This window comes from Amblyraja radiata, chromosome 4, assembly GCF_010909765.2.
Source record: "Amblyraja radiata isolate CabotCenter1 chromosome 4, sAmbRad1.1.pri, whole genome shotgun sequence".
NCBI classification, from domain to species: Eukaryota; Metazoa; Chordata; class Chondrichthyes; order Rajiformes; family Rajidae; genus Amblyraja; species Amblyraja radiata.
The window spans coordinates 31,075,566-31,099,106 of record NC_045959.1 but is presented as its reverse complement, the minus strand read 5'-3'; the positions used below and the strand labels follow the sequence as shown (position 1 = coordinate 31,099,106).

General features: G+C 42.4%; 1 protein-coding gene across 3 annotated transcripts in view; it reads right to left on the bottom strand.

Moving 5' to 3' along the window:
• Positions 1 to 23,541, bottom strand: part of enpp2 (ectonucleotide pyrophosphatase/phosphodiesterase 2) — a 90,000-nt gene that overhangs the window by 5,088 nt on the left and 61,371 nt on the right. For 2 of the 3 annotated variants that reach the window (XM_033019195.1, XM_033019197.1), the window contains 8 exons: positions 18,241 to 18,410; positions 16,066 to 16,114; positions 15,322 to 15,417; positions 13,606 to 13,745; positions 12,356 to 12,491; positions 9,732 to 9,809; positions 8,568 to 8,700; positions 2,972 to 3,125 (listed from right to left, as the gene is read on the bottom strand). In XM_033019195.1, the coding sequence (XP_032875086.1) occupies positions 2,972 to 3,125; positions 8,568 to 8,700; positions 9,732 to 9,809; positions 12,356 to 12,491; positions 13,606 to 13,745; positions 15,322 to 15,417; positions 16,066 to 16,114; positions 18,241 to 18,410 (956 nt within the window). The remainder of the gene's footprint in view (positions 1 to 2,971; positions 3,126 to 8,567; positions 8,701 to 9,731; positions 9,810 to 12,355; positions 12,492 to 13,605; positions 13,746 to 15,321; positions 15,418 to 16,065; positions 16,115 to 18,240; positions 18,411 to 23,541) is intronic. The other variant, XM_033019196.1, reaches the window with a different exon arrangement.

The following is a 23,541-nucleotide window of genomic DNA, read 5'->3' as shown; positions in this document are numbered from 1 at the left end:
TCATAAAAAATACATGAAACATAAAATAAAGTGACTGGTGGTAAGGCTTTGGGGATGTGGAAAGATTGAGGAGGTGGGAATATATACCTGGTGCATTATGGTATTGACCTTCCCACCATTGAAGGGATCTATTGGAATTGCTGCCTCAAGGCAGGTAATATCAAAAATCCAGACCACCCAGGCCTTGCTCTCATGTCACTGCTACCTCAGCATCGAACTACTGCGGACATTGTATTAGGTTGCACTGCAGGCTTAAGCTTGCAATATTATGATCTGATTTACCTAGTACAACTGACAATTTGTTGTATACATATTTGTTATGGAGTTACATATAATGTGCCTGTAAATCTGCAGCAAGTACGACTTCCATAGTTCCATGACAATGAATCACCCTTGAGCATTGTTGAATCAGCACTACAGGTGATTGTGGACAGTGGTATTTCACACAGATGATACAGCGAGCGTGGTCAAACCTCAGCCACGTTTTGCCATTTCCCATGTCTCTCGCGGGCAGGAGGTGAAAATAAAATTTCAACCTGCATTTAATGTTAGCTCGAAGGGCAAAAAGTCACTCATCTTGCTACTATCTATGTTTATGTTTTGCCATTTTTTCTAACCTTATTGATTTGCTCATTTGCATTTAGTTCAAACCGTTTGAAGGTTCAAAATCAAAACATTGGCTGCCTCGTCTTGTTATTGGCACTGATCGTCCTTCTGTGTTTTTCCAGTCTCTTTGAGGGCAGTTTTCCCCTTTTTATTGCATTATTTTAATTATTGCTACTTCTCTATCTGCTGTGCCAGCTCTTAAAAATCTCTGCCAAGCTTCACTATGATTGCTCGTTGGGTTTCCATCGTGATCCGCTCATATTTCTCACGGCAACTTGCGAATCCAGATATACAGCCACAGCCCCTTTCTTACCAAAACACAAAGCGTTGAAGGAACTCAGTGGGTCAGGCAGTATCTGGTGAAAGAATGGATAAGTGACAATTCAAAAAGGGGATCTTCTTCATTTGAAGAAGGGCTCAAACACAAAACGTTGGGACTGGTCCATTCCCTCTCCAGATGCTGTTTAACCCACTGAGTTCTTCTAGCATTGTGAGTCTTGCACAAGACTACAGGATCTGCAATGAAATCCCGTTTCCCCCTCTCACCGTCTACTTAGAGTTCCAGCCAATGGATCTGTGATTTCTGGGTGAACTGGTTGTATGCCTACAAGTGTTGTTGGGTTTCCAAATGCAAGACCATTGTTCTCAAACAGCAATGAATTAACAAAACTGAAAAAGTAGATAATAGATGATAAAAATCATTTGGATTCTGATACATTATTTTGGAATTGAAAGGGAACTAGATTCAATATTTGAGGCATTTTCCCCATGCACGCTGTAAATGGTCCACAAACTCACCCTTACGCACTCGGAAAGCCTGCAAAAGTTCCGTGGCCGGCTTAGGAAGGGGGACATTTTAACCTCTGTGCACATGAGGAAATGGGGCATTTGCCATGGTCGTGGGTCATAGTATTGGGAGGCACGGTGGCGTGGCGGTAGATCTACTGCCTTACAGCGCCAAAGACCCGGGTTCGATCCTGACTACGGGTGCTTGTCTGTGCGTTCTCCCCGTGACCTGCGTGGGTTTTCTCCAAGATCTTCGGTTTCCTTCCACACTCCAAAGATGTACAGGTTTTGTAGGCTAATTGGCTTGGTATGAATGTAAAATTGTTCCCAGTGTGTGTAGGATAGTGTTAGTGTGCGGGGATCGCTGGTCAGTTCGGAATCAGTGGGCTGAAGAGCCTGTTTCCTCACTGTATCTCTAAACTAAACTAAAACTAAACTATATGGCCGCAGGGGGTCCCACAGCAGCTGCATGACCGAGTGGATCGAATGCAGTCTGTGGCAGCAGAAGGCGTCAACAGCATCGAACTGAGCAAGGCTCCTTAAGGTGAGAAGAAAATAATTTGCAAATAACCTTGGGCAAGATCAGACTTTTGAGAGATTTGGAAGTTGCAAGGTGTCAGAACATGGACCTCTGTGCGCTGGTTCAGAATAGGATCTATTGTATTCATGTATAGAATGATTTAACTGGATAGCATGGAGAGCAAGCATTTCATTGAAGCTCTTTACACTTGTTAATAAATAAACTAAACATGTTGCCTCGGATGAAGACCTGACAGACCAGCAAGTGATGTTGTTTATTGTGAAAGGCTTGGATAGAGTTGATGTGGAGAGAATGCTTCCACTAGTAGAAGAACCTCAAAAATAACAGACGTTACTTTAGGAAGGAGATGAGGAGGGTGGTGAATCTGTGGAACTCATTGCCAAAGAAGGCTGTGGAGACAGAAGGCGACAGGCTGTTGGCGCACGAAGATTTTGTTCGCTACAAAAATTTCGGAGCCCCGCGTGATATCGCGCCCACAACTACATACCCCTCTCCCGCTTCTCAGTGGGACCGGCCCCGCGCGGCCATACGATGCCCATGCACCTCAACACGACCACGAGGTTGCGTAATTTGCGTGCCAAGGACACGTAAGTGGGACAGGCCCTTGACATTCAGCAGAAGAATATACAGTGGCTGCACATGGACAGCATACAACACTCATTACTCACTCCCAGAAATAACTACAGGGTGCAATGGACCATCAATAGGGCTGTATCAGGGCCAAGGGAAGAGCGTTCACGTCGCGGCCATGTTTCCACCACCACGCACAAGAAATACATCATTGTATGCAGATGCTGAGAAGTGCGTTCAGTTTTGGCTGAACAACTTCTAATCTTGTGTGTGGGCCCGGTAAGTAGAAGGGCTGTATCAGCGGATAGGCTGGTTTGGGTTTAGTCCTTTAGGCAGTGATGGCTCCTGGGATATTAAGGCAAAGTGAAATGAGGAAAGCATTTCAGCGACCTGTTTAGAGAGACGTAAGAATGCCATCCCCTTACAGGCAGAGCCGCACTGAAACACTGCCATCTACACAGTACTTACGTTACAGCTCTCATCGTTATCAGGTCTATGGGGCAGAATGAATGATGTAGCAGTGAGTGGCCCATCACACTTGTCCACAGGCTGGGTGCTATCCAGGCAGCTGGTAATAATGCTGTAGTAATGGGTTGGTACTGGGATCGATGCATCAACGAGTCTAAAAGAAAAACCAAAACCAAAACAGAAATACATCATTGTTTTTTCCCATACCAATGTGCATTCTTTAAGAGGAGCTACAAATGCATCATCTTTAGGCATTTCAGATTGAATTTTGTGAAGACAGCCACATTTCCCCTTATATTCCAACAATATACAGTCGTTGGTCAATTTAGCTGTGTTATTCTTTTAGGTAATGCAGTTATATTTGTTATGTAACCCTTGAAACCAAGGCTGATGAACCTGAACTTTCTCTGGCTAGTACCCAGATAACATCTGACCATGCCTGAAACATACAGTGTTACTTCTGAAATTCAGCCCTGTGTATAACAATGGCCTTTTTAGATTGCTTTCTGGACTTGTGCACCAGCTTTTAGATTAGTTTAGTTTAGTTTAGAGATACACCCACTAGGGACAATTTGTACATTTACCAAGCGAATTAACCTACAACCTGTACGCCTTTGGAGTGTGGGAGGAAACCAAAGATCTCGGAGAAAACCCACGCAGGTCACGGGGAGAACGTACAAACAGAAAGTACCCATAGTCGGGATCGAACCCGGGTCTCCGGCGCTGCATTCACTGTAAGGTACACTGTGTTATGTTGTGTCGTGGACTTTCAGTGTTTGTGCTTTTTTTTAAATTCTATTTTATTTTTAATATGTTTTATTATTTATTATTATTTATTTATTTTTATGATACTGCCTGTAAGGGAAATTCATTTTGTTGTCTCTAACTGAGACAATGACAATAAATTTGAATACAATACAATAATAATAATAATAATAATATATCTTTTATTGTCATTGCACGTCAGTGCAACGAGATTTAGTGTGCAGCTCCACTGATGTACAAGAAAGGTAAATAAATACAATACATAAATAAACAAGCTGAATTGATTGACGTGACCATCTGAGGGAGACTGTCCAAAGGGAGTGGGTGGGGGGGCACTCATTAGGGCCGGTTCAGAGCCACTATAGCTCTTGGGATAAAACTGTTCCTGAGTCTGGAGGTTCGGGCGTAGAAGGCCTTGTAACGTCTGCTGGAGGGAAGTAGTTGAAACAGACCGTGGCAGGGTGGCAATACAATACAAGGCAGCAACTATACCGCTGCGCCACTGTGACCGCCCAAATGTTAGTGGTTTGCTTACATCAATCCTTTTGGGGGGTTTTTTAAACCCCGTCATAGGTTTTTTTAAGGAAAGAAAATATATGGATTTGCCTTTCTCATACTCACTATGGATGCTGCTGCATTTATCCCACCCTAAACATCATCTGCTACTTTTTCTTTATAATGTTGCTTGCTACCCTGCTGAATCAGTCGGGCCACTGCTCTCTGCCAAGGGTGTAGAGGATAATTCTGCTCTCTTGGGGTACACAGTGCATCAGCAAGCACTCTCTAAAATAATTAGATGATTCCTGTCATTGGCTCCTCGGTCCATCAAAATGTTTCAGAATTTAATAAATCACGATGAAATTGCTCCATTATGTTTTATCAATTGTTATGTAATCTTTCAAACCAAGGCTGGTGAACCTATACTTTCCCTGGCTGGTGCCCAGGTTGAAAAGTGATGGGTACAGCCAAATGCACTAAAATCAATGTGGTGATATTGGCTCCAGGAGCCCTCACTGGTTAGAGTATAGGGGCCTGTCCCAGTTAGGCGATTTTGTAGGCGACTGCCAGCGACTGGACCCCCTTACGACAATGTCTATGACAATGTCTACAACAACCTTCTTCCTAGTCGACGTCAGGCTACGGCAAGCTACCGACAACCGGTGACCCATTAGGACGTCCACCTACGACCACACCTACGACAACCCGCGACAAGATACGACCCTGTCGGCGACAACTGAAGACAACTGAAGACAATTCAGTCGCCGGTACCTGTCGCTGGTTGCCGTAGGTTGACGTAGGTAGTCGCCAATGGGATTCACCAAAGTCAGCACTGGCGACAACCTACGCCACCTACGACAGCATCTACGTCAGGAGAAGTCAAGCTACGCTCATTGGCGTGAAGCCCACTGTCGCCAAATATTTTTCAACATGAAAATCCAGCGGCGACCAGAAAGACGCTACGACTCTTTGGGCGACTGAGGAGACCACTCACGACCATACAGGCGACACCCCCGGCGACCATGTGGCGACAGCCTAGCCTAAAAAATAGCTTAAGTGGGGCAGGCCCTTTACTGCAGCCCAACTCCAGATCAGTGTTGTATCATGTTGCTCAAGCCCCCACGATGGACTCGGATTCTCTTCAGTGTTGGCATAGTTTGAATGCAATGCCCCCTTGAATTCTTGGTGGAAATGGATTCTCTCATCAAGGATACAATGAGTTCAACATTATGTACGCAGGGCTGCTAATATGCTCACTAAAATGTACTGACAAATACTAGGGTTGAGTTATTGGCTTTACTGACTATTTGTCTGTAAATATTTGACAGTGCACCCCGGCGTTCATAAGCATCAAGTTCCAGATAACTGCAAGCGAGTAGCCAGTTCATATTTGCTTTCATTCATTTTGCTGAATGGAATTTTCCAAAAGAACAGAAGAACTCAAAATGACAGAGAAGGTCGTGAAAATGCAAGTCCTACACAATAGTGAACAATAGCCTTTCCTCTTTTTTTCCCCTGAATGCTGGAACATTTAAATCGTAGTTTAAATATGTAAATATTTCAAGTGGCTGTGACACGCCATTACATTTTATGAATGTTTGTGCAGCGAAGTACCCCTCAATTAATGGTAAACATGCAGATATAAATTATATAATTGAATCTTAGGTTTTCAGCAGATCCAGGAATATAACTGCTAAGGCTTGCAGCAACATATAAATATTGATTTCAGCACACTTGCTGCTTGGGTTGCCAACTTTCTCACTCCCAAATAAGGGACAAAAGGTCAAAATAAGGGACAAATTCCTAATGGCAATTCATTGACTGACTCGGCCGTGGTTGGGTGAATGATGAGTTGGCCCGGGTGCTGGACTGCGCACAAAGCCCAGCCGGCGGCCAGCTGAGGAATTTTGGCCCGGGCCGCGCGACGTCATGTGCAAAGTCCGGCACCCCATCCAACTCATGAACTGATGATCGTCCATGAGAAGGAGTGGTGGTGGTGTCGGCAGTAAGCAAAGGTCCGAAGGTCGAACAGCTGGCCGGGCTGCCGACCGACGAAGCACTGTTGCTGCACTCCATGGGCTGCACTACGTCGGGACGGGTGAGGCGGGACCGGACGCGGCGCTCTGACCTGACAGTCCCCTCGACCCGAGTAGTAGCAGCCAAATACGGGGCGAGGGAGGTCCCGTATGGGACAAAACAATTTAGCCCAATATACAGGATGTCCCGGCTAATACGGGACAGTTGGCAACACTACTTGCTACAATCCCAAAAGCTTGAATAATGATACATTAATAAAGCTCTTTGATTATCAAGTTACTTAATATTCACAAGATTGTTTTTAAAACACTTGGAGATCCTCTCCAGGTTTTCTTTTTTTTAAAGTCTTGACATAATTAGCATTTACATTTTGGTTTGTTTCCTCGGCCCAGAATTGATTTTTTGAGATGGAAAACTTCAAATGTTGTTTTTCCACTCAGTCATGACCTATAGTTTCAAATATTAACCAGGCACATTTATAGGTACAACATGTTCCATTTCCTTAGTGAAAGGGTGGTGTCAAAAAACATGCTTAAAAGGGCTTGCAGTTGTCGGTCCATGGCGGAGAGCGTACCACCAAAGGTCTCCAGAAATGCTGCCTTTCCAGTTGAGTAACTCTGGCACATTGTGTCTTTTAACCATGCAATAAAGATCTGTTTATCAAACTTTAAATGAAAAGTAGTAATTTTCCCTCTTAATTTGACTGTAAAAAAGTACAGCGCAGGAACGGGCCCTTCGGTCCACAATGTATGTGACGAACATGCTGCCAAGTTAAACCAAACTTAAAGCCATGCCTTCTAGTCTTTGACATTCCCACCATGACAAAAGGTTCTGACTGTCTACCCTACTTATGCCTCTCATCATTGTACAGACTTCTATCAGGTCTCCCCTCAATCCCCGACTTTCCAGAGAAAACAAGGCAAGTTGGTCTAACCTCTCCTGAAAGCCAATATTCTCTAAACCAGGTAGCATTTGTGGGTAAATCTCATCTGCATTGTCCCCAACATCTCCACACTCTTCCTGTAACGAGGTGACCAGAACTCTACACAATACTCCAAATCCAGCCAAACAAAAGTCCGATGAAGCTGCAATATGACTCTTACACTCAATGCCCAACTGATAAAGGCAAGCATTCCATATGCTTTCATTACACCCTACATGTGTGGCCATTTTTAGTGAGCTGTAGCCTTGGATAGATACCTCTATACGTCAATGCTGTTAAAAGAGTCTCGCCATTTACTTTATATTTGCCCCCTACATTCAACCTCCCAAAGTGCAACACCTCACACTTGCTCAGATTAAATTTCATCTGCTTTTTCTCCAGCTGCTTCATGTAATTTGACAATATTCCGCACTTTCTGCAACTCCACCAATTTTGGTGTCATCTGCAATTTTACTAACCAACCCACCCAGATTCACGTCCACGTCCAAATATTTAGCTTCCCTAACTTAGAATTAACTCAGAATTAAAGGCCGCTCTTTTAGAAAGGAGGTGAGGAGGAACATCTTTAGTAGGAGGGCAGTTAATCTGTGGAACTCATTTCCACAGACGCTGTCGAGGCCAAATCAGTGGATATTTTTAAGTCAGAGATAGACACATTCTTGATTAGAATGGGTGTCAAGGGTTATGGGGAGAAGGCAGGAAAATGGGATTAGGAGGCAGAGATCAGCCATGATTGAATGGCGGAGTAGACTCGATGGGCCGAATGGCCTAATTCTACTACTATAACTTGTGACCTTGTAACTTAATGAGTAAAAATAGACTCACTGCCTATCTGAAGAAGGGTCTTGACAAAAAACGTCACCCATTCCTTCTTGCTGCCTGGCCAGCTGAGTTATTACAGCATTTTGTGTCCATCTAATGTGATTATGTCATTAGATCTGGAGTTTTTGAAAAGTACTGTAGGTATTTGTTTTTGCTCTGCTACTAAATGAAAAGTTACATGAAGGGCTGAACAATGTAGGAATATTTATATTCATATGGCACTATTGTAATTTATTTTGGGGTTCCAAAACAGTTTATAGCCAATTGGTTCTTTCTGAAATATCACCGCCATACAAAACTGGAAAGACAACAGCTAATCTACAAACACCCGCTTCACACAAATACAACTATGGTCGGCTTTTGTAACATTGAGGAATAAATGCTAGCTAGACACCACACACTTTTCCTCCTAGAAATAATACCACAGGTTCAATACCTGGCCAATCTCAAGAAATAAACCATCAAAATGTTAAGAAAATGTAGAGAAAATTGCCTTATATTTAACCAGATGAAAGAAAAATCTAGGCTTACCGTTTAACTTTATCAAGCGTGTCATAAAGGCCATCGTAGTCATAATCAAACACAGGTCCACTTATCACATTGATTCCATTCCGCTCTGTAGCCAGTCGTTTGACCATTACCTTGTGAAAATGGTTCCACACTTCTACTCAGCAACAACCAGAACAGGAAGAAAGAAAACAGCTAATGAAGGCAACACAATGGTTAACAAACACAAGATTACAATGTAACTGCTATTACTTGGAACTACCTGCGACACCCGCCTTCAACAGATGCCTCACCAACCCATAAAACAACCATTCTTGGACGTTATCAGGACGGCAACGCAAAAAGATGGATTATCGTATGCGTCATCATAGTGCTGCCAAATCTATTGTAGCATTGTAACAGCAGCCAGTTAAGCAGTGGGGTGATGGTTTCACACGTCGACTGAAATTTACCGGTTATCATTAATATTGATAAAGCTGTAGAATACTTGGCCCTTGATATTGTGATACATGCTCAAGATTCACATCCCTGGCAGTTCAGCTGCACTTATAAAACATTGTAATCTAGAGGAAAATTTATAACCATGCACAATCTCAAGTTGTTAACCTGGAGAGCACTGATGCGCATTTCAAAATACTTTCTTCTCTTCCATAAATAAATTATTGCTCCAGGAAAATTAATGGACTGGGACTGTGAAAAAGAATACAAAAAGTGTTGTATGGTCACTTATGACAATATGTTGCAACCTAAACCTTCCAAACAGATGGAAGGACTTGGGTTGGTGATTGTCATGTAAAATTCATGCCTTTGTTAAAGAAGCGTGGAGCCATCTCCCTTTTCATTCAATTACACTGCCACTTTGGATTGTTTAGCCCAGGAGCTAGATCATTTAGAAGGATTGAAAGGGAGATAGATACATTTTAGAAAGATGGATGCATTGGGCACGATGGTAAGCAGGCGCAGAAGAAAATAGGCCTGGGGCAGATCAGCCATTCTGTTCAATGGTGAGGCAAGTTTGAGGGGCTAAGTGGACTCTTCCACCCCCTTATTTTGTTTTCTTGTGAATCCTTCTACATCAATATCCTCAGGAATCACAACTGCAAAAAAAATGCTTAAAATCTCAATACAATGAGGAAATCAAATTCTACTATTTGCCCATTTTTCCTTTCTGATTTTCCAAGTACTCACTTTTAAAAGCAGGATACATTGGAACTATGTTTGATGTTAGTAGAGCATCATATTTAGCGTCAAGGGAGGATCCAAGGGCTGTAAAATAAGGAAAACACAAATTGAGCAGATGGGAATTACAATAAAATGTATAATTTTCAAAATAAAACAAATTCTGCACACCTGATTTATAATTTAAAATGTCAATGATAAATACCACACATATGCTACACAATAACTGGAGATCTAATTGCCATCCTTTGTGATATAGTTATAATTACTGTTGTCAGATTATAGGCAGAGGCCAGGTTCGACTCACTACTTGATTCCTCAAACCCATTCTCACTCTCTGCAAGAGCACAAGTCAGGAGAGTGTAAACTTACTAAAGAAATAAGACAAACCTACTTCATCTGAATTTCAATTCTGGTCTAATATTCATCTAATCCCGAACTGGAAAGACTTGAAAGCCTGGGTTGGATTACCTGCATAAGAAATTATTTTTTCCTTGCAGCATTGCCAGAAGCCTTGGTTATGTGGAACAACTGTAGAAATCTAGAATCTTTGGCCCAAAAAGAGATAACTTAGAGAGGGTTTTTAAGCATGTAAGCTAGTGAGCTGTTTGGAAAAGTCAATCCAGCATCAGTGAAACTAAGATGACATGGCATATGTTCAGATGGCATTTTGAAACCACCTTGGCTTTTCTACACAGAAGAGAACAAGAGAAGGCAAAGGCAAACACACATTGGAACATTTTGAGGAACAGTTGGAGGTAGTAATGGAGCGCGACAAGTCTTGCTTTTTTCCATGTCAAAATGACAATGCTGGATCAAATGATTTCTCCTGTTGGTGACCTTTCATCAGAACTTTTATCTGTTACCATGAAAGGCCATTACCCTGCAATGCTGACTCTGCTTCTCCTTCATCGGATGTTGTCAGATCTGCTGGGTAGTTGCAGCATTTTCTGTTATTTCATATTTCCAAATTGCGTTTGGAAAATCGGTTTTTAACTTTACAAATTAAATACAGCATGAAACATTATTTACATAAATTAGCAATGGCCCAACTGAATGATGCATCAAATTAAAATCATGACTAAAATTGTCAAGGGTTTTGTTTCAAAATAATCGGATAACATTTTCATATCTTCTATCTCACAAACAACCCTCCATCTGTAAAGAGAATGCTTTCTTTAATATTTAAGAAAGAACTGCAGATGCTAGAAAAATCGAAGGTAGACAAAAATGCTGGAGAAACTCAGCGGGTGAGGCAGCATCTATTGAGCGAAGGAATATGTGACGTTTCGGATCGAGACCCTTCTTCAGACTGAAGAAGGGTCTCAATTCAAAACGTCACATATTCCTTCGTTCCATAGATGCTGCCTCACCCGCTAAGTTTCTGCGGAATTTTTGTCTGCTTTCTTTAATTTGGTGCCTTGCATTTTGCTGACTGGAATGGACAATGCTTATGAGTTGCAAAGATCATCCTTAAAAACATAAAGGAGTTGCTGGGATTGTAACATAATTATTTAGATTCAGTTTTATTGAATTTTTATGTTGACATTTAGCGTAAAGTATCCATTCATTTTGGACATCGTTACTCAAGTCAGTCAAAGGCTAATGTTTAAAAATGTGTTCATGTCAACTTCATAAGAAATGGTCGCAGAACAAATGAGTTATAATAAAACCACTTGCCTCAAATTTTCATTCAAGGCACAGGAAGGCTCTAAAGTGATTAACGCTTTAAACTTTAGAAAGATAGAAACATAGAAAATAGGTGCAGGAGGAGGCCATTCGGCCCATCGAGCCAGCACCGCCATTCATCGTGATCATGGCTGATCGTCCCCAATCAATAACCCGTGCCTGCCTTCTCCCCATATCCCTTGATTCCACTAGCCCCTAGAGCTCTATCTAACTCTCTCTTAAATCCATCCAGTGACTTGGTCTCCACTGCCTTCTGTGGCAGGGAATTCCACAAATTCACAACTCTCTGGGTGAAAACGTTTTTTTCTCACCTCAGTCTTAAATGGTCTCCCCTTTATTCTAAGACTGTGGCCCCTGGTTCTAGACTCGCACAACATTGGGAACATTTTTCCTGCATCTAGCTTGTCCAGTCCTTTTATAATTTTATATGTTTCTATAAGATCCCCCTCATCCTTCTAAACTCCAGTGAATACAAGCCTAGTCTTTTCAATCTTTCCTCATATGACAGTCCCGCCATCCCAGGGATCAATCTTGTGAACCTACACTGCACTGCCTCAATCACAAGATGTCCTTCCTCAAATTAGGAGACCAAAACTGTACGCAATACTCCAGATGTGGTTTCACCAAATAGGTAGTCCAAAGTGTTTTACAGAATGGAAAGTGAATTTGAAACACTAACACTGGTTTGATAAACAGACCTGCAGCCTTCTTCTCTGAAGAACCATTGCTATCCCCAATGTAATTAAAAACTGTTAATATTTTAATCATTAGATAAAACTTTATTTCTGTCAAAATGAATATGGTTCCCTTCAGTTGGAAACGGATCTGAACTGTGAATGAAAATATTCAACCTCTCAACTTAAATGAAGTAAATTGTTTTTGATAATATTGTTCAAATCTATCAATTCAGTTTTACAAAGATTATTCAAAGTAAATTAACTTACTGGGAGGATAAAGAAATCCATATGAAATTTGTCGGTCTGCTCTATAAGCCGAACAACTTTGGGTGTGGCTTGCAGAGATGCGAATGTCAGGTCTCACACAATTATTCAGAAAGTCCGGAAGATTAAAAAGCTCCACCTACATGTGATGTAAAAGACTCTGTTATAATAGGTCAATGAACCTTCAAAGATGCAAAGTAATCTCAAGCATTATTAACCTGGTAAAAATAAGCATTTAAGAATAAAAAACTTATCGCATGTTAATATGATAATATGATTATCTGGCATGAGTAACAGATCATTGGGATTATACGATATCAAGACTATATACACAACTGTACTTTTTTAATGGTTTATTATATTGTTTACAGTGTACTATGTTTACATATTCTGTTGTGTAGCTGCAAGGAAGAGTTTTATTGGTCTATCTGGGACATATGACAATTAGACACTCTTGACTGCCGAAATTAGGCACACGCTGGATGTTAAATTTCCTCACAATTCTGTTTAGCAATGAATCAGTCTGACTTGAACACTGCCTGCACAGGGTGATCAGAGGAAGAGGGTCCCGATCGTGGTGCTACCCACAGCTGGCTTGGTAGATGTACAGAGTAAAACCAGCCTTCAGTTTGTGGAATAAATGCTTTCCTGTTCTGTGCAGTAGATTCTGTAAGGTGACTCTCTTGATCACATTGAATGGCGGTGCTGACTGGAAGGGCCGAATGGCCTACTCCTGCACCTATTGTCCATTGTCTTCACGTAACCACACTCATCACAGATCAGGCACTTCACACACCAAAACCGAGCCTTCTCAATCAGGCCGATATCTAATGCAAGTCCCTGGAGGGGAGGTGACCTGTCCACCCATCTTCCCAGAACCACATTTAAACTAGAAATCTCTGATCATCTACACTATAAATAAGCAAGGGCACAACCAAAGATATTCAGGCAATAGATTTATAGCCTCCTGAGCTAAACTATTTAAAGCTTTTTATTATATAATTGCAATACTGGTTGTCTTGCAAAAACATTGCAATACTCACACATTTCAACCTCTGGAAGCAAAATCTGCTCAGAATATGTTTCTACCAATAATATGCAGCACTTCGATTTTCCAACCCCTAACATTTGTATCTATGAAGGCAAACAAAGCGCTTTTCTACCTTAGACCTGCAGTTTCAACACCAAGAGCAGCCAAACTACCTACAATTTGTTGAATTTACCAAGCACTTTCTAAACCGTTGAGCACAAACCTGTTTGGGCACGGTGTATGACGTCCACAGTGGCATTGAAAAGGTTTCACTGTAACCACTTATATAACCTTGGTGATGCAAAATATGGTACTTGGTACGATAAAGGACGCCTGGTCGACCATAAAGTAGATGCTTGTTATCTGAAGGGGGGAAACCAAGTGTTTTTTTGTTAGATGACATCAATTCAGAAGTAATCAATTAAACATTCTTCATTCAAGATTGAATAAACAGAAGGTTTATACAGAATACAGCATTCTTCAGTTTCAGCTGGGCTGAGATTGAGGGGAGATTCTTGGAGATAAAATTGGTGGCATGAAATTGTCATTTGCGTTGCACACCCTAGATGACCTCATGTAGCAAGGCTATGTTTTGAGATGACATACCTGCAGAATCACCCAGAGGGCCTGTAGGTGTTGAGCTGAGAAATACAATGGGGATGATCATCTTATTGTACAATAGGCCATCGTGTAGCCAACTGGAACTATTGGAACAAATATGCCAGGAGATTGCAGGCATTTGCAAGTCTTATAGGGTTGTCACACGAGGGGATTTTAACTTTCCCAATACAGACTGGAACTGCCATTGTGTCAAGGGCTTAGATGGGGTGCAATTTCTCAAACGTGTTCAGGAACGTTTGCTCAGGCAATATGTAGATGGCCCCACAAGGGAGATGGCAAAGCTTCAGCTACTCTTAGGAAAGTGGGCAGGTCAATGTGGCAGTGGGTGAGCCTGATATGACCAGCCACCATGGGTCTATCAGCTTTAAAATTCTTCTATATTGGGGCAAGGCCAACTTTGATGGTATTAGACAGGTGCTTGGAAGAGTTATTCGGAGTAGGTTGTTTGGAGGTGAAGGGACGTCCGTAAAGTAGGGGCATTTGAAGTGTGATTGTGAAAGTGCATGGTATGCATGTTTCTTTCAGAATAAAGGGCAAGGCAGGTGGGAGGAAGGGACTCTGGATGACAAGATAAATTGAGGCTCTGGTCAGGTACGTCAGATATGCGCAGCTGAGATCAAGTGTATCCCTGGAGCAATATAGGGGATTGAGGAGCATACGTAAAGAAGGGGCGGGCAGGTGAGATTAAGGAGAATCCAAAGAGATTTTAAGTATATACTTTGTTCTTTTTCCCTTTTGCACACAATCTAAAGGGCCTGTCCCACTGTACGAGGTAATTCAAGAGCTCTCCCGATTAAAAAAAAAATCAAACTCGTGGTAAGTACGTAGAATGTACGTAGCGGCTACGTCGGAGCTCGTGGATGTCTCGTAGCGGCTCGTAATGCTAACGGCAGGTACTCGGGAAACGCGATAACTCATTAAGTTTTTTCAGCACTGCTAAAAATGTCCACGAGAGCCCCGAGTACCTACGAACGGCTATTACCATAATTCTCCGAGTTCTAATCAGGGGAAACTCGGGAGAACTCTTGAATTACCTCGTACAGTGGGACAGGCCCTTAAGTGAAGCAGTCTCAGGACTTTTTTGGTTATTTTTGGATGCCAATCAACAATGCTAGAGAAAGCTAACAATGGAGCTCTCTCGAAGAATATATTAAAGATTTGTAATATTTGCAGATGAGCAGATTTAATCAAGTTACACCTTCATGACATTTTCAGCAGGCTAGATAACCAAAATGGCTAAAATGTCTATAACAACATTGGGAATGTCAAAGAAAGTAAAATAATCCAGAAACAGTTGGGCCATGGGCTGAATTCTCACTGGGATGTTGAAGGCCAAGTTTTGTCCATATGTTTCTGATCCTGGTGAATGGGATATCAGGCAGGCTTTGCGTTGGTTGGGCAAACTGCACTGCCACTAGAAAAGAAAACAAAAGTTTACTTCTAAGTGCTCAATAGATCTTATATACACACAAAATGCTGGAGTAACTCAGCGGGACAGCAGCATCTCTGGATAGAAGGAATGGGTGACGGTTTGGGTCGAGAAGAAGGGTCTCGACCTGAAATGTCACCCATTCCTTCTATCTAGAGATGCTGCCTGTCCCTCTGAGTTACTCCAGCACTTTGTGTCTATCTTCAGTGTAAGTGCATCTGCAGTTCCTTCCTACATAGATCTTAAGGACATCTGTAATCATTTCTATAGCCTTAAATCTTCATTGTGACAGCTAAATAGCATTAAACTTCTTTTCTTATTCAAAGAAAAAGGGAACGATAAGCAAATGCGATGAAATTATACACATCGGAGAGATGAAGACAACTGATCCAGTTCTGTGCTGAGGAATAAAGACAATGACACTTCCAGTGAAGGAAGAATTTGCCATCACGGTTTTTGCAACCACATGCAATAAAAACCAAGATCTCAAAACAAAAATTAAAATATTAAAGCAGAAACGTGTAATCACTTGCACGAATAATGATGAGCTAGACTCATAAACACGCTCTTATTATCAGTATCATTTTAAAATAGAATTGAAATAGCATGTGCCTGCAGCCCGAAAGGACTTACCTTCCGTTCCCCTATGCTGCAAGCGTTTATTCAGTTCTTCTCCTCTGTTCTAAAATAATTAACAAAAGTGTAAAAAGTCAATTAAATCAGTGATCAGCAAATCTGCTTATAAGATAGACTTTCAATTCAGAGAGTTAAGATGAACATAAAGCTGGGGTGGAAGATTGCAACCTTCACGTGGTCCATGCTGTTTCGACGAATGCAATCAACCCGGCATGCTCAATCAAATACATCAAATAGAACATTGTCCTAGGCTGTGCACGCCATGCGTAAGAAGAAGAAGAAGAAGAAGTAGAAGAAGAAGAAGAACATAAAGCTGTAATTAGTTAATTTGCATCAGGAATCAAAGTTTAAGGCGGCACGGTGGAGTTGCTGCCTTAACAGCGCAGGAGCCTCGGGCTCTAGCCTGACTACGGATGCTGTCTTTACGGAGTTTGTACCTTCTCTCCGTGACCTCAGTGGGTTTTCTCTGGGATCCCTGGTTTCCTGCCACACGTCAAAAATGTACAGGTTTGTAGGATAATTGTTTTGGTATAATTGTAAATTGTCCCCAGAGTATATAGGATAGTGTTGGTGTGTGGGGATCGCTGGTCCATGTGGACTCGGTGGGCCGAAGGGCCTGTTTCCGCGCTGTATCTCTCAAACTAAAACACTAAATCTACATTGATGCAGCCTTAGATAGACACAAAATGCTGGAGCAACTCAGTGGGACGGGCAGCATCTCTGGAGAGAAGGAATGGGTGAAGTTTCGGGTCAAGACCCTTCTTCAGACTGAGTCAGGGGAGAGGGAAAGGGAGAGACACTCCTCAAGGGCTTTCTCCCTCTCGCCCAATCCTCTCCCGGTTCGCCCACCAGTCTTACTGTCTCCGACTACACTTTCACTCTGAACCTCCCACTCCCCAGTCTGAAGAAGAGTCTCGAGCCGAAACGTCACCCATTCCGTCTCTCCAGAGATGCTGCCTGTCCCGCTGAGTTACTCCAGCATCTTGTGTCTATCTTCGATTTAAACCAGCATCTGCAGTTCTTTCCAACACATTGATGCAGCCTTGATACATTGACTTGTGGTGTGCAAGTCCAGGGGAGTAGCCATGATGATACCAGCATAAACTCCAGAAACATGAGAATGAAGACGACAACATATCTGGTGGGTGGATAGGAGTCTGGTGAAATGGGGTGGAGGTGTGGATGGAACAAGACTGCAATGGCGATCAAAGGCTGCATTTCCCAAGCACACGGTCAATGTTTGGTGGGTGGGTCTGAAGATAGCTGAGGACAGGGCTTCTGATATAATTATAACCATCAGGGAGCTGAAGCAACTTGGAACTCTGGTTTCGGAGGCAAGCACTCCATCACCTTGTGTGCCACAAGGAAAATATTAAAACCACATTTTTTGGCCAACCTTCCTGAATTTAGTCTGGTCATAGTTCCTTTATTGATTGTCACAGCTCCAATTCAAAACTAAAAACATGCCAGATTCAGGCTATAACTTTTGTTATAGGGACCGCACAACATCAGTAATAAGGCTAAGGGACATAGCTTTTCAGTCTTTACAAGGTTGATGCCTACTCAGTACCAATTATAATGACTGGAGCAGCTGCACAGCACCAACAATGCAGTGAATAGCCCATTCCTCTACTTTGCCCATACAGTCAACATTCTGCCAAGCACAGGGGGGTGGCACAGTGGCGCAGAGTTAGAGTTGCTGACTTACAGCGCCAGAGGCCTGGGTTCAATCCTGACCACGAGGTGCTGTCTGTACTGAGTTTGCACGTTCTCTCCGTTGATTTTCTCCAAGGAGCTCTGGTTTCTTCATACATTCCAAAGACATGCAGGTTTAGAGGTTAATTGGCTTGGTAAAATTGTAAATTGTCCCTAGTGTGTGTGGGATAGTGTTAGTGTGAGGGGATCGCTGGTTGGCGCAGACTCAGTGGGCCGAAAGGCCTGTTTCCGCGCCGTATCTCTAAACTAATAAACTAAAGAGAAGGTTTCCTTTCTGCATAATGTAAAATAAAGTAAGTTATGAATAAATAAAGTTAAGAATAAATAAACAAATGGAGATTTTGCCTGTTAGTCCGGTCAAAGGCAAAGCTTCGTAAAGACATTTTTACATCCAGATAGCTGACCAAACAACATATTATTTCAGCAACTGATAGGAAAATGTAATTATTCTCTGACCCTCTCATCACACGTGCAACCCAAGTCATCTAGAACTGCTGAAGCAGCTAACACAGGAGCCGGTTTAGCCACTTCATCTGGTATGGACGGCCTGAATGGGGGATTCCGCAAAAGATGGTTCATACTGCCATGTGTGCCATTGTTCGGAGCTGGTTTCAGTCCAAGAAGATCTATGGGTGAAAAACATTGACTGCTGTAATGTTTTAACAAAGGGACCGCACAACATCAGTAATAAGGTTGCTCACCATTGCACACAATTCACCCAGACATCCTGAGAGAGGCAAGCTCTCATAGAAACATAGAAACATAGAAAATAGATGCAGGAGTAGGCCATTCGGCCCTTCGATCCTGCACCGCCATTCAATATGATCATGGCTGATCATCCAACTCAGTATCCTGTACCTGCCTTCTCTCCATACCCCCTGATCCATTTAGCCACAAGGGCCACATCTAACTCCCTCTTAAATATAGCCAATGAACTCTCCTGCCAAGTTGAAAGCATCCTTCTGATCCCAAAATCAAGTCTTCATACTTATGCATAATATATTACAGCAAGATATTAAACCTCTGCTCTGGGATCACATTCTACTTCCAAAGTACATCAAATTAAAACTCAGCTTAAATTCAATCAATGCAAACAATAATGTCGTCAGTAAATAATGACAAGACAGAGAAAAAATGAAGTTAGGTAGAGTGACCTCAAAACTAAATACAATTGTTATTAAAATAATTAAGTTGGGTTTTATGGTAGAAAATAGGGTGAATATGGGGTTATATATTACTAAAATATATAAGGCAGGAGAAAGGGATTGAGAGGGAAAGATAGACCAACCATGATTGAATGGCAGTGTAGACTTGATATGCCGAATGGTCTGATTCTGCTCCTAGAACTTATGAACATGGTGCCATAGTGGTGCAGCAGTAGAGTCGCTGCCTTACAGCACTTGCAGCGCCGGGGACCCGGGTTCAATCCCGGCTACAGGTGCTGTCTGTACGGAGTTTATATGCGCTCCCTGTGATCACATGGGTTTTCTCCAAAATCTTCGGTTTCCTCCCACAATCCAAAGACGTACGGGTTTGTAGGTTAATTGGCTTGGTATAAGTGTAAATTTTCCCAAGCGCGTGTAGGACAGTGTTAATGTGCGGGGATCTCTGGTCGGCGCGGACTCGGTGGGCCAAAAGGCCTGTTTCCGCGCTGCATCTCTAAACTAAACTCAACCAAAAGGGGCCATAATGGAGCAGTAAATATTCTGAGATGCAAGATATTCAAGATATTCAGAAAAGGCAAGGGTAAAAAATATCAGAGGCTGGGTAGCAGTGCCAATGAAGGAACGCACTGTAGAGCTGAAGACAGGAGATTTGCTTGAAAAATTAAGTTTCAACTGAAAAGCAAGAAGGGAGCCATCGGCTTACTTGAGGTACACAAAATTGCTGGGGAAACTCAGCGGGTGCAGCAGCATCTATGGAGCGAAGGAAATAGGCGACGTTTCGGGCCGAAACCCTTCTTCAGACTGATGGGGGGTGGGGGGGGGAAGAAAGAAGGAAAAGGGGAGGAGGAGGAGGAGCCCGAGGGCGGGCGGATGGGAGGGTGGGAGGAGACAGCTAGAGGGTTAAGGAAGGGGAGGAGACAGCAAGGGCTAGCAAAATTGGGAGAATTCAATGTTAATGCCATACGGACGCAAGGTCCCCAGACGGAATATGAGGTGCTGTTCCTCCAATTTCCGCTGTTGCTCACTCTGGCAATGGAGGAGACCCAGGACAGAGAGGTCGGATTGGGAATGGGAGGGGGAGTTGAAGTGCTGAGCCACCGGGAGTTCAGGTAGGTTATTGCGGACTGAGCGGAGGTGTTCGGCGAAACGATCGCCCAACCTACGCTTGGTCTCCCCGATGTAAATCAGTGAGGTAGTCTGCTGGCTACAAAAGAGGGAGATAGAAGAGCAAATCTGCAAGGGAATGAGTGAAATGTGCAAGAGGTGCGGATTGGCAATATTGATTACCCCAATATTGGTTGGAAAATTTTTTAGTTAAAGGGCAAACAAGGGGGGAGAATTTCTTAAATATGATCATGAGGACTTAGCCTCATTTTAGCCTTAGCTGATTATAAGGAGCCGCCATGATTGAATGGCATTGATGGGCCGAATGGCCTAATTCTGCTCCTATCACTTACGACCTTATGACTTAGTTGATCATTGTGTTCCAAACCAAATGAGCATTGCTGGATCTGGTTCTGGGGAATTAGGTGGAGAAAGTAGGAACATGCCATTGGAGAACATCGGTGAGCAGTATTATTGGATCATAAGGTTTAGATTAATGATGAGAGGCAAAGAGAAATGCAAAAGCAGAACTTCCAAATTACAACTAACCTTAGTGGAATTAGAAGGGATCTGGCTAAAATAAATTGGAACCCAATATTAGTTAGTAAAATGATCATGGAATGATGTATGATGTACAGGCTAGGTTCTTTTCCCCATGGGAAACAGATATATTTTGCAACAGATTCCAGCATCTGCATTCCTTAATATTTCAAACCCAATCTGTTCAATCTCAACTCTAGAGGTTTTTTCAAGGAAAGTATTGATAGGTACTTGTATGATTTGTTAAAGGCCAAGCCAAAGTTTTTACTTGAGAAAACAGACTGAACTTATTTGATGAGGAAACGGAAAGCATTGATGATGGGGATTTTATGAATGCTTTTGATAAGATAATAGTAGGCTTGTTAGCAAAAGTTGAGGCAGATGGAATTACACTGTGATGAGCAACAGGGCTGGGAAATTAACTTACAGGGGAAGGCTGATTGTGATAGTAAATGGAAGATAGACGCAACAATCTGGAGTAACTCAGCGGGTCAGACAGCATCTCTGGATAAAAGGAATAGGTGACCTTTTGGGTCAAGACCTTCTTCAGAGTGAGAGTCAGGGGAAAGGGAAACAAGAGATGTAGACAGTGATGCAGAGAGATATAGAACAAATGATTGAAAGATATGCAAAAAAGTAACCATGATAAAGGAAACAGGCCATTGTTAGCTGTGGGCTTGGTGAAAACGAGTTACAATGTGAATCAACAAGCCGACTTTGAAGCTAGTCCAACGACTTGGGTGGGGGAGGGGCGAAGAGAGAGGGGATGTAAAGGTTACTTGAAGTTAGAGAAATCAATAGTTAAGCTGCCCAAGCGATATATGAGGTGCTGTTCCTCCAATGCTGTTCCTCCTTCATTGCATTTGGCCTCACTCTGACAATGAAGGAGGCCCAGGACAGAAAGATCAGTGTGGGAATGGGAGGGGAATTAAAAGTGTTTGGCAACCGGGTAGTAAATGGTAGTGCCAGAGATTGGTGGATGTTAGACAATGGTGTTCCCAAGAGGAAAGTGCTGGGACCTCCGTTGCTTTTGATTTACATCGATGACTAAGACCTGGGAGTAAAACAGCCAAATATATAGATGATACAATGCTTGGAGGTGTGGCAAACAGTGAGAAGGATAGTAACAGATCGCAAGACAGGAAACTGGCTGATAGGATGGGAAGATGAGAGATAGATTCAATTTAAATTATGAAGAGTGAAAGCAATGTGGAAGAATGAATATCCGGTAGAAGGTACAGGAGCCTGAAATCTGGTACATCCAGATTCAGGAACAGCTTCTTCCCCACAGCCATCAGGCTATTAAACTCGCCAACAAACAGACGCAGACCTGTAACAGCCTATTGCACTTTATCTGCTTATTTACGTGCATATTGAACTGAACTGTTCTGTATTTTTGCTTACAATACTCTGTTGTGCTGCAGCAAGCAAGAATTTCATTGTCCTATCTGGGACACATGACAATAAACTCTCTTGATTTGACTTGATCTTTGAAAGCAGAAGTAATATTAAAAATGGTTGTTCGTAAACTATTGGGGATCTTGGAATGCATAAACAGAAGCACATTCGATTCTAGTCACTGCATTTTAGGAAAATATGAAGGGCATGGTAAGGGTGTAAAAACATTTTCTAGAATGGATTGAGGGATGTGGGATCACAGCTCTAAGGTTAAAATGATGAAAGTGAACTACTCCTGAGAAGTTGACAGGAGATTTAATAGAGGTATAGAAGATCACGACTAAAGTAAATAAGACATATTGAAAGGAATTGTTCTCATGAGCTAATAGTTCATGGACTGGTGGACACGGCTTTACACTGGTCAAAAGATTCAAGAGAGACGTGAGAAAATGCTTTTCTGTAACTAAGAGAAGTTTTAGGTGTAAGAATCGGGATGTCACTTTGCAGCTTTGCGGGACTTTGCTTAAGCCACATTTTGAGTTGTGTGTGGAGTTCTGGCTGTCCCCTTACAGAAAGGATAAAAAATTCAAATGTCACATTACATGACTTTCAACAACTGAACCCCAGAGCAGGAAATGGCATAGACATTTAGGCCAAATATTAAAATCATTAACCTCCATCTCGGGTTTAGTGAAGAAGCACTTAAACAAGTCATATTTTCTCATCTTTGTATGCATTTCTTTTGTAAAGACTACATAGAGGAAAAAAAACAATCAATGCTTCAGTGAAGATGGTTATGAAAGATTGCAGCAGGATCTGGATCGATTGGCCAGGTGGGCAGAGGAATGGTTGATGGAATTTAATACAGAGAAGTGTGAGGTGTTGCATTTTGGGACGTTGAACAAGGGCAGGACCTACACAGTGAATGGTCAGCCTCTGCGTGGTTTTGTAGAGCAGAGGGATCTAGGCGTACAGGTGCATGGTTCCTTGAAGGTCGAGTTGCAGGTAGATAAGGTTTTTGGCACTTAGGCCTTCATCAGTCAGAGTATTGAGTATAGAAGTTGGGAGCTAATGTTGCAGTTGTATAAGACTTTGGTGAGACCACATTTACAATACTGTGTTCAGTTCTGGGCACCATGATATAGGAAAGATACTGTCCAGCTTGAAAGGATTCAGAAAAAAATTACGAGGATGTTGTCAGGACTAGAGGGTGTGAGCTACAGGGAGAGGTTGAGCGCAGGAGGATGAGGGGAGATCTTATAGAGGTATACAAAATCATGAGAGGAATAGATCGGGTAGACGCACAGAGTCTTTTTCCCAGAGTAGGGGAATTGAGGACCAGAGGACATAGGTTTAAGGCGAAGGGGAAAAGATTTAATAGGAATCCGAGGGGTAACTTTTTCACACAAAGGGTGATGGGTATCTGGAACAAGCTGTCAGAGGAGGTAGTTGAGGCTGGGACTATCGCATCGTTTAAGAATCAATTAGACAGGTACATGGATAGGACAGGTTTGGAAGGATATGGACCAAGCACAGGCAAGTGGGACTA